The 10,312-nt window shown below is 50.6% G+C and overlaps 5 protein-coding genes across 6 annotated transcripts; 2 read left to right on the forward strand and 3 right to left on the reverse strand.

The window, feature by feature from the left end:
* Positions 1-101: 101 nt before the first annotated feature.
* On the reverse strand, positions 102-3,946 carry LOC136196924 (cell death protein 3-like). The gene is made up of 5 exons (XM_065986582.1): positions 2,944-3,946; positions 2,600-2,879; positions 1,781-2,494; positions 1,322-1,644; positions 102-1,233 (listed from the first exon to the last, which is right to left on the reverse strand). Exons 1-5 carry the CDS (start codon positions 3,239-3,241, stop codon positions 260-262), a joined length of 2,589 nt encoding a protein of 862 aa, XP_065842654.1. The 5' UTR covers positions 3,242-3,946; the 3' UTR covers positions 102-259.
* LOC136196519 (caveolin-1-like) lies at positions 3,379-4,101 on the forward strand. Its single transcript, XM_065986083.1, has one exon. It carries the CDS (start codon positions 3,448-3,450, stop codon positions 3,928-3,930), a length of 483 nt encoding a protein of 160 aa, XP_065842155.1. The 5' UTR covers positions 3,379-3,447; the 3' UTR covers positions 3,931-4,101.
* A 4-nt stretch (positions 4,102-4,105) lies between these two features.
* Positions 4,106-6,679, reverse strand: LOC136196515 (alpha-enolase-like). The gene is made up of 19 exons (XM_065986077.1): positions 6,636-6,679; positions 6,473-6,573; positions 6,326-6,421; positions 6,212-6,270; positions 6,075-6,144; positions 5,951-6,018; positions 5,830-5,895; positions 5,688-5,763; positions 5,533-5,622; positions 5,425-5,481; positions 5,285-5,365; positions 5,164-5,228; positions 5,042-5,096; positions 4,893-4,977; positions 4,793-4,822; positions 4,651-4,737; positions 4,488-4,596; positions 4,367-4,425; positions 4,106-4,310 (listed from the first exon to the last, which is right to left on the reverse strand). The coding sequence occupies exons 2-19, from the start codon at positions 6,561-6,563 to the stop codon at positions 4,244-4,246; spliced, it is 1,311 nt and encodes a 436-aa protein (XP_065842149.1). The 5' UTR covers positions 6,564-6,573; positions 6,636-6,679; the 3' UTR covers positions 4,106-4,243.
* Positions 6,679-7,879, forward strand: LOC136196518 (protein RER1-like). 2 transcript variants are annotated; one of them, XM_065986081.1, is made up of 7 exons: positions 6,679-6,761; positions 6,844-6,916; positions 6,984-7,088; positions 7,140-7,245; positions 7,363-7,441; positions 7,498-7,633; positions 7,692-7,879. In XM_065986081.1, exons 2-7 carry the CDS (start codon positions 6,851-6,853, stop codon positions 7,779-7,781), a joined length of 582 nt encoding a protein of 193 aa, XP_065842153.1. In that variant the 5' UTR covers positions 6,679-6,761; positions 6,844-6,850; the 3' UTR covers positions 7,782-7,879. The 2 variants fall into 2 exon arrangements, with proteins under 2 accessions (XP_065842153.1, XP_065842154.1); XM_065986082.1 differs by lacking the exon at positions 6,679-6,761 and having other exon boundaries at positions 6,779-6,916.
* On the reverse strand, positions 7,800-10,251 carry LOC136196511 (lysophospholipid acyltransferase 5-like). The gene has a single exon (XM_065986074.1). It carries the CDS (start codon positions 9,551-9,553, stop codon positions 8,102-8,104), a length of 1,452 nt encoding a protein of 483 aa, XP_065842146.1. The 5' UTR covers positions 9,554-10,251; the 3' UTR covers positions 7,800-8,101.
* Between the last annotated feature and the right edge of the window lie 61 nt (positions 10,252-10,312).

A 10,312-nucleotide genomic window follows, 5' to 3' on the forward strand; every position in this document is an offset into this window, starting at 1 on the left:
GCGCGCGCAACGCATGCCCAGATCGGCCCACACATACCGGCACACGTTTGACGAAATATATACGCGGGCCACTGCATCGCGACTCGCGAACGACGAACGGGTTGAAAGCACGTACGCGCAACGCATGCGCCCAGCCCCAGAGAAAAAAAAGAAAAAAAACATCAAGTGACTCGCGTGCGAGACTAAGAAAGAGAACATAGAGCAAGCGAGAAGTCTCCAGCGCCGGTCCAACACCTAAAATCCCTCCCCTCCAAAAAAATCAGGCACCAGGACGGAAGTAAACCTTTTTCAGCAGCTGAACGACCGGCGAAGGCATCTGCTTTCGCCGTCCCTTGGCCTCGAAATTCGTCGCAACGGTGCGATTGACCCTCACGAGCATGCTGACGAGATCCTCGTTAGCCGAGTACGAGGCGAGCGTATCGACGAGCGCCTGTATGAACCAAGAGCCCCGCTCGCTATTCCTCCACGACACGTACCCGGGAACGGTCGCATAGGCAACGAGCATATCGGCCTCGACGGGCAGCGCACTCATCCTCGCATCGGTCTCGTCGTCGCCCTTTCCGAGACCCGTCTGCAGGATGGGATCGGCCGACGGAGGACCGTCGGGCTCGTCCTTCCCATAATCAAAATTGTCGCCGCGGCACGCCTGCAGGAAAAAGAGCTTCGGCTTGCCGACGAGACTCGGCGCCGATTCGCCGTTGAATAGATTTATGAGATCTTGCGTGGGCGTCAGATTGCCGCACGATCCGTAGATCTTTCCCTCGACGCCGTGCGTGAGTATGGCGACGACGACGGCGTCGTAGTCCTTGTGATTGTAGCGTGCAAGCGACTTGAGATTCGCTCGCATCTCGCTGACCGACTGGTCGGTGAGGGTGTGTGACAGAAAGCCGAGATAGCGGAAGACCTGTTCGAGATTGGCCGCGTCGACGTCCGTTCCGCGACGCATGTTCATGCCGCACTTGGGATCGAAATGCTTGTTGTTGATGATGAGGGCGAGACCGCGCGGATTCGACGTCATCTTGTAGACGTTGTCGTCGTCGAGCGAGTCCGTTTCCAAGACGCCCGGCGGCGGTTTCACTTGGACGTTCGCTTTGGTTGAAAAATCGGGAAAGGATTTCGCTTGAAATGAAAGTGGGAAACTGCTACCACTGGAACTATCTGTTTGAGTCACAGGAACAGGAGCCGGAGCTGGAGCGGGTGCCGGAGTGCCGTTAAATTTCTCTAAGTAAATTTCTACGGTGAGCATTAATTAAAATAGATCCCAGGAAGTAAGGTGGACTATTCATGGTACTAGTATCCGGGGGATAGAGTCTCTGTGTACCTTTCGCTGCTCCGACAAGTTCCTCGGCTATGAAGTCTTGCCCGGCGGCGTTGAGGCATTTTATAAAGCGATCGAAGGCTGTGGGACCTCGTAGCTGAATTGCAGCGATGATTTTTCGCGTTTTCTCGGCGCGACGCCTTTCGCCGCGAATTTCCTCCTCTGCATCTTCCGATAGGAGATTTTCTTCGACGAGATGATTGATGAGCACGTCAGGATCGAGATTCTCCGTAAGGTAGACGCGTTTTTGACGCAGAACGTCGCGATGGCGTTTGTCCATATTTAGCTTGACGTGTCGGGCCCGTATAGGCGACGCCCCGTATTTCCTCAAGACTAGAAAAAACATTTATTCAAGAGTAGAAAAACAACAAAGTCCCATAAAAATTCAAAACGTTACAAAAAAAACAAGTCAGCTCACAAATCCCAAAAATTTCAACGGTCACCGTTGCCTAGTACAGTCACTGCCCAGGTCGAAAATAAAGCTTTTTCAAAAGTTGGACTACAGGTGCCGGCATCTGCTTTCGTCGTCCCTTCGCTTCGAACGACGTCGCCACGCGACGATTCACTTTAACCATCATGCTGACGAGATCCTCCTTGTGAGAATAGTCGGTCAGAATCTCGCACAGCGCCTGAATGAACCACGATCCCCGCGCACTGTTACGCCACGAAACGTAACCAGGAACCGTTGCATAACCGATCAGCATATCAGCTTCCACGGGCAGAACGGCTAAGTTGGAGTCCGTCTCGTCGCCCTCGTCGTCACCCAGTGCCTCGTCTACGATGGATTTCTCGTTGATTCGTCCGTCTGGCAAGTCTTGACCGTAGTCGAAATCGTCGCCGCGACACGCTTGGAGAAAGAAGAGCTTCGGCTTGCCGACCAATTTCGGCGCGTTGTCGGCGGCGAAGAGTTGAACGAGATCTTGGACTTTGACGAGTTCGCCGTCGGAGCCGTAGAGCTGGCCTTCGACGCCGTGCGTGAGAATGGCGACGACGACGGCGTTGTACTTCGAGTGATCGTGCTGGGCGATTTTGCGCATGTTGTCGCGCATCTGTCGAACGCTCTGATTCTTGGCTTCTCTCACGACGAAGCCGAGGTACTTGAAGACTTCGGCGAGATTGCTCGCGTCGACGTCCGTCCCTCGACGCTCGTTCATGCCGCACTTGGGATCAAAGTACCTTTTAGAGAAAAGAAAAATGTCTATATAAACAATATCTGCATGGTTGCAATTAATTAATTAATTAAATTTTAATTATTTAATTAGTATTTATTTATTTATTTACCTATTGTTTATGATCAGTGCCAGTCCTCTCGGTTTTCTATCCATCGAATACACGTCGTCATCGTCATGAGAATCCGTTTCCGCGTGACCGGGCACGGGACGCGACACAACGACATCCTGATAGTAGTCGGACGTGTCAAGGTCAACCGGAAAAGCGTCAGTTTCGACTTGACCCAATTGCTCGAATTTCGGCACCGAATCGACGGTAGGCGACAAGACGTCGGTCTGCAGGAGAGGCCGCGACGGAGCTTTTTGAAACGGGGGCGGAGCACGAGTGCGACCTATCAGATGAAATAATGTATCTCTCGTTGAAGAATTCGTGGGGCGGTGCTGCCACGCCTACACCTTCCAGCACGTTCGCTTTCTCTTTCGCCGTAGCGCGAAGTTCGTCGGCAACGAAGCTCGCGCCCGTATCGTCGAGCACTTTGACAAATTTGTCGAAGGCGGTGGGACCGCGCAGTTGAACCTTTTGAACGATTCGACGCACTTTCTCTTTGCGGCGTGTCAACGCCTCTATTTCTTCGCTCTCGTCGTCGTTGATGAGGCCCTCTTGAATGAGATGATTGATGATTGTTGCTGGATCGACATTTTCTACGAGAAAGACGCGCTTTGAACGGAGAGCCTCCTTGTGTTTCTTCTCCATGTGTTTCCTGCGTACGGGGCTTGACCGCGGCAGGCTTCGGTCCCGAATATCGTAGACGCCTTGTTGTCAATGACGTCACGCTTCGTCAAAGCATCCATACGATTTGCAGTCGACCAATGAGCACCGGCCTCCCTTTTCAACTTTAACCGAGCAACCGCCCCACTTGCCACTTGCGAGAGAACGCCGCCACCGATTCGCAGAGAAGAATGGCAGACCACGAGAATCTCAAAGGCCAGCAGACGGACGAAGTCGACGTCGCGCCGGCAAACGTCGACGCACTCGCCGACAACATACTAACGCCCCAAGAGATGAGCAATCGCATGAAAGTCGAATTCGCCGAAGTGATCGCCGAGCCAGAAGGCACCGAATCGGTTCCGCAAGTCCTCCGCATCGCCGAGCTCACCTATACGTGGACAAAGAACATCGTCTACAAGGTCCTCACCGTACTTCTCTCCATCATTCTCGCCATCGTTTGGGGTCTCGTTTTCGCTCTCATCGCTTTCACGACCGTTTGGGTTATCAATCCGTCGGCGCGTCTCTTCTACATTTTTCTCGACATCGGCGGGCGCTTTTACGCCGCCGTCATCGCCACGTTTTTCGACCCGTGCTTTCGTTCGACTGGGCTCATCTTCAGTCGCATCCTAGCCCGACATCAGAAGGTGGAGGATACGTCGTCGGCCGTCGTTTGAGGCGCTCGCCTCCCCCGGAACCCCCCCGGACCTGTTGGTGTGCGTACGCGTGCGTGCGTGTGCGTCAGTGCGTGGTTTCCTTTTTTTCGTCGCATGCTATCGTCGGTTTTTTCTTTTGTTTGTTTCCTTTTGCACGGTTCTTCCGTAGAATAAAAGTCGGATTTTTTGTCACGAGTTGTACGAGCGCGCGATGAGTCGTTTTTTTAGCGCGTAGTACACATGCTTCAGACACGAGAATACAAAGCAAACACGGGTAGACACTTACATAATTTGTCGTCTGATGCAGCGAGACAACGTTCGCTTGCCGTCCTCTTTACTTGGCGGGATTCCTGAAATTCCTACCCGCGAACTTCGCCTTGGGGCCCAGTTCCTCCTCAATCCTTCCACGAAAAAGTCGCCCAAATGTCTCACCCCTCGAAACGCTTTATCGACCTACCTCAATATCTGGTTGTATTTCGCCAAGCGTTCCGATCTGCACGGCGCTCCCGTTTTTATCTGACAGACCGCGATTGTTCGCCAAGAAATGCTAACTCTTTTTATCTGATCCCCCTCCCTACCTGGCCGGTCGACAAACCGACGACGAGATCGGCTATGAACGTGTCCTCCGTTTCGCCGCTCCTGTGACTCACCATCACTCCCCAACCGTTCGCTTGAGCGAGTTTGCATCTGAAGGAGATGGACGATAAGCCTATGGGGATTTGAGAGGCGGTGCATAATTACGCCTGAATGGATTCCGTCACGGAGCCAATCTGATTGACTTTGAGGAGAAGGCAATTAGCCGCTTTTTTGTCAATCCCCGTCTGGATTCTAATAGTCAATCAGCCAGCGTCAATGCGGTCGACATAGAAGATGTTTACGTTACCTCTTGGGATTGGTCACCGTCAAGTCGTCGCTGCAAGAGAAGAATCGGAAGCGGGTAAGATAATCTGTTGTGATAGCCGCCTTGTTTGTCGTTCGCTTACGCCACTATCTGAACCTGAACGTCGGCGGTCAACGAGCTCCAGCCGGCCCAATCGTCCTGATCGAAGGGATCCTCGATGGAGACGACTGCAAGACAAACACGCAGACCGCGAGAATGAATCGCGCCGAGCGACAAGACGGTCGGCTGTACCTGGGTAGTTTTTGACGAAATCGAGATAGACGTCTTTGAGTTGAGTCGACGTCAACTAAAAAGAATCGCAAATATGAAAAAAGACGAGGAGGAGGAGGAGACAGGTTAGAGGCGGTTTATACCCAACCGGCCGGATCGGAGGCTTTGTTTTTGAAATCCAAGTCGTATTTGCCGTCCTTGTGAAATTCTGCGCGGGAGTATGTGCAGTAGTACGGGGGAAGGGGGAGTCAGTAAGACGACAACCTGACGCAGCGACGTCCATTCCAATGACCACTTGATCCGTGTAGCCCGCTTGAGCGATGGCCACTTTCAAGAGCTCCAAACCTGCATTTTTTTGTGATTTTGACTGGTGCATATATACAAGGGAGCTCTCTCTCTCTTGCCTTCTTTGTTTTCCAAGATATTCGGTGCGAATCCTCCTTCGTCGCCCACGTTCGTAGCTAAATTGTTCTGACGTAACGCTTTGGGAAACTGATACATATGTGAATTACCGTCTTGACCGTATTTGTCCTTTATCACTTTTTTCAAATTGTGATAAACTTCGGCGCCAATTCTCATCGCTTCTTTGAACGTGGACGCTCCTTGAGCGAGAGAAAGAACGCTTCCATCCTGATCGTCGCTCAGTGTAAAAGGTGCTGTGGCTCACCAACGGGCAGTATCATGAACTCCTGCATTGCCAGCTTGTTGCCAGCGTGACTTCCACCATTGATCACGTTGAAGGCCTACAAACATTCAATAACACTTGGGAAAAAAGAAGGCTTTTTTTTGTTTGTGTGTATCTAACGTACAGGAACCGGTAGTATGACGTCAGGATTTCCAGCCAAATCCGCTAGATGGCGGTACAAAGGAACGCCCTAAGGAAATGAGGAGCGAGTAGCTTTGCATTGCATCAAAGGAAGCTTCGAATGCCTTGTGAGCAGCTCCCGCTTTCGCTACGGCCAAGGAAACGCCAAGAATTGCATTGGCACCGAGTTTAGCTGAGAAAAGACAGTCATTTGCTCTGTGACGTCACGATAGATGGTACTGTACTGACATTTATTGTCTGTCCCATCCGTATCTAGCATGAACTTATCGATTTCCTCTTGCTGAGTGACGACCAGTTTCTAGAAACGTACGAATTATATTTGCTTTAATTAATTAAAAAAAATCAAACGATTCATCTGCGATCACCTTGGCAACGAGAGCGGGTCCAATAACATCATTTACGTTCGAAATGGCTTTCAAGACTCCTAAAGGGAAAGGAAAAGATCGACATGAACGAGTGAGAATCGGGGGTCGTTTTACCTTTTCCGAGAAATCGCTTCGGATCTTTGTCTCTCAGTTCGAGTGCTTCGTAAATTCCTGTCGACGCGCCCGAGGGGACGGCGGCCCGAAAAACGCCTATAAAAGCAAAATGGCACTCAAAGTGCTCCTCTTTCGCTGTCGTCACACCTTTATCGGTCGTCAAATCGACCTCGACCGTCGGATTGCCGCGACTGTCGAAGATCTCGCGCGCGTGGACCTTTGTTATAAGACCAGACATTTTGAATCACCTGGAGAAGGAAGCGGTGGTCGCTAAAATCGTGCAGATACTGTACCGGCTCACGCAACTCACTTCCTGAAATGCAGGCAGTCCGGGCTGTTTACGCACGCGCGTTAGAACACGTCATCAACCTTTTGCGTCGAGGTGTTCCTTCGCTTTTTTTGAAAACTAGAACTCAAATTTCTAGCGAAATACTACGTAAGAGAATTTCAGGACGCCTTTCGACAATTTTCACCTTTCCCGTTCACGAAATCCTTCCAAAAACTCTTCGTTGTTACAGAACGAAGATGGAAGAAGAAACGCCTCTGTCGCAGCCGTCAATATTCAGCCGATTCGCCACGGCAATAAGTCGGGTAATGGCAGAAAGACCCCGGAAATTCCACTGGGCACTCTAGCGGAACTCTCCCCTCTCTCTCATAGCGATATCAAAAGTTGCTCGACGATCTTGTACCTCAGAGGGCACTCCGATGGATAGGGACGACCGTTCTAGCAGTATTATATAGCGTTAGAGTTTACCTTTTGGAGGTGAGAAACCGACGCGTCTCTCTCCCCAGTCTTTCTATATATATCTGTTAGGGCTGGTACATTATTACGTATGCGCTTGGAATTTATGTTTTGAATCTTTTGATTGCATTTCTGTCGCCCAAAATCGATCCCGCTGTTGCAGAAATCGAGACTGATGGTACGTTGGTTTTTGGGGGAGGGGGGTATAGTGAGGTACCAACGGTATCTCGATATCATTTATAGTGTGAGAGTAAAGAGACCTAAAAACTAGTCACGTACCTTTCTAATTGCCTAGATGACGGTCCTGAGTTGCCCACACAAGCGAATGCGGAATTTAGGCCATTCATACGACGTTTGCCGGAATTTAAATTTTGGTTTGTAGCGGGGATGTCCGTCTCTCCTTCGCGCTCTGAGGTTTCTTACTCTCTAGGTATGGCGTGACGAGAGGCATTCTCATTGCCATGTTCTGCACGCTCTTCGAAGCGTTCAACGTGCCCGTCTTCTGGCCGATTTTGGTCGTCTACTTCATCATTCTATTCACCATAACAATGAAGCGGCAGATCAAGGTACGCAAACGTTCTCTCTCCCTTTTCCTTCTTCTAAAAATGTCGTCTATTTTTCTAGCACATGATCAAGTATAGGTACTTACCGTTTTCGCACGGAAAGACGCGCTACAAGGGAAAGGACGATACGGGAGCCGTTGTCAGTCAATGACTTTGACTTTTTGGGTAGCTTGCTCGTCTTGATACTACATGTATACTCCCAAGTTGCATGCGCATAAATATAGAAACATAAAAAAAGGACAAATAGCGTGTCAATCTCAGCTTAGACTTAGGGGCAACTAACTAACTTGCGTCTTCGTTCCCTTATAAGAGACATCTATACCATTGACCATTTAAACAGCAGAGACGCTAAACGACTACGTTCGTCAAACAAGAGTCAGTCGCTCATTCGAGAACTGAAATACCGTATATAGAAAAAGAGGGTGCACTACTTCGCCCATTCATGCTTACTAGGACTAAGAACTACGTCTGCTATTGTCGTTTCTTCACCATACCGTTTGTCTCGTCGCCCTTGTTGCCGCCGCCGCCGCCGCTTCGAAGCGGCCACAATTTCCGCACGGCTCGCTTCATGGGACTACCCATGACCCATATGATGGGGCATATGATGTGAGGTAAATAATAGAGATTTCGCCACATAGGCATAACGCGTTCGGTGTGAAGCAGTTGGAACACGAGCAGCCCGTAGCCCCACACTATCCACTTCTCCGTGAAGCCGATAAACGCAGCAGTGTACCTTAGCACGGGCGACGACTGGAAATAGGGGCTGAACGTCTCCATCATGTGTCGTTCGGCGCTGACAAAAGGCAATTCGCAAAGGAAAAACGCGACGAAATAGCCGTCGTGAAAGCCGTGCCAAATGGAGAGAAACATCATCACGCCGAGTTGGGACAAAGTCTTGCTGTTGAGAAATCGCAATCGCTTATAGATGTAGTGCAAGACGAATTGATTCGTGTGAATATTGATAGAGGGAATGAGCGTCATCATGTTCGTTCCAAAAAGCAGATTGTACGGCAAGATATTCGTCATGCTATCCCACGTGACGGAGCCGTGTTTCTCCTTGTCCGTATCATACGACATTCCCGACCAAACGTTGGCCGCATCCATCAACAGCCATATGCTCGCATACTTGGTCGCAAAAACGAAGCCAAAGAGGCCGCAGAGGAGATAACCGAGAGGCATGGGCAGCGAGATGAAGGGCTCGGATTGCAGAGTCTGACTATTGACGTAAATCATAAAAATGGAATGAATTCCCAAAGAGAGAATTCCTTTCAAAAGTTGCCGTTCCGGTAGGCGACCCGGCGACGGTATATCGACGCCGAATTTTCCGCGTCGACTCGTGAACATTCGATAGCGTTTGAATGGAAACGGCGGTCCCGTTTGAAAGGAGCCGAAATGATAGCCGTAGCCGTACATTTCGGCGAGCGACGGGAGATCGCCTATGGGTCGCTTCTGCAGATCGTCGTCCACGTGCTCGTCCACGTGGGCGCGACCGTCCGACCAGTCGTACGCTATAGAGATGAGTTTGAGCGTGAGAACGCACTGGGGCGTCGTCCAATTGATGTCGTAGCTGTCCGTCGACGAGAAATAGTAGCCGACGAGGAGGTAGCCCATCGAGAAGAGAAAAACGGCGGCGGGAGCGAGAGTCGGACGATTGAGCGCCGCCGCGAGACGAATTAGAACGTAGGTGCTGCATATTGTGACGAGCGAGTTGACGACGGCAATGCCGTAGCAGAAATAGGAGAGAGCGAGACCGGTGAGAGTGAAGTACGCGTGATGAACGTATGGCGAGGCGCGTCGATCCACGACGAGGCGACGATACACGATGGCGAGCGGCTGCGCGGCGAACAGAGTCAGAATGAGACGTACTGCGATCTCGGGGATTCCGATTGCAGTCGCTATATCGCCGAGATTCATTGTGACCATTGACCTCACCTCTGAGTCACCCCCTTCGCGGATGTCCCGGACCGGCGGAACACGTGGAACATTAACTATTGACAGTCTGTACTATCCGACGGAAATAATCTCAAGTTCCTTCCTGACGCAAATAGCCGTTGATTTCTTTAGTAAATTTTCAGTGTTGCGGTTGCTTTTTTTCTAACTCGATTTCGCAAGTGAAAGCGATCAATACTGTTCGTGCTCCAATTAGTTAGCAAAGGAAGGTTTGTGCGTAGCAGCTAAAAAAACAAAACCGTGGCCACGAGGGTGCGGTCAGACTTCTCTGAATGCCACACGTGCCACTGGGAGGCCAAACTTACTAATAGAATTTGCTGCGATTGTGGCGTTACTCTGGAGAACATCGTAGAAAATAACAAACATCTCTTCTGAAATCGTCCTGGATTATCCTAAACGAATTTACCGAGAGCGGCTATAAGCAGATGCGTCCCTGCAGGATTTCCGTCCTTGGAGTATCATCTACCAGATCAGTAGTAAAACAAAGTGTGGGTTTTGTGTGGCGCTATGCAGATGATGATTTCCACACTGTTCAGCCAGGAGGTCATCCACACATCACGGTGCTACATATTGATAGAGAGGACGGGGCTCCGGGCGCATTCCTGATGCCTGAGGCAATGGGGCTTCCTGATAAGCAAACCCCTTCCTCTCTCGCAACTCGCGAGAGACTGATTTGGAGAGCGTGTTTGCAGAAGACAATCCAATCCGATTCACCGCCTTCTTGGAAGCGTT

The sequence above is a fragment of the Oscarella lobularis genome, chromosome 16 (genome assembly GCF_947507565.1).
Source record: "Oscarella lobularis chromosome 16, ooOscLobu1.1, whole genome shotgun sequence".
In the NCBI taxonomy this organism is placed as follows: domain Eukaryota; kingdom Metazoa; phylum Porifera; class Homoscleromorpha; order Homosclerophorida; family Oscarellidae; genus Oscarella; species Oscarella lobularis.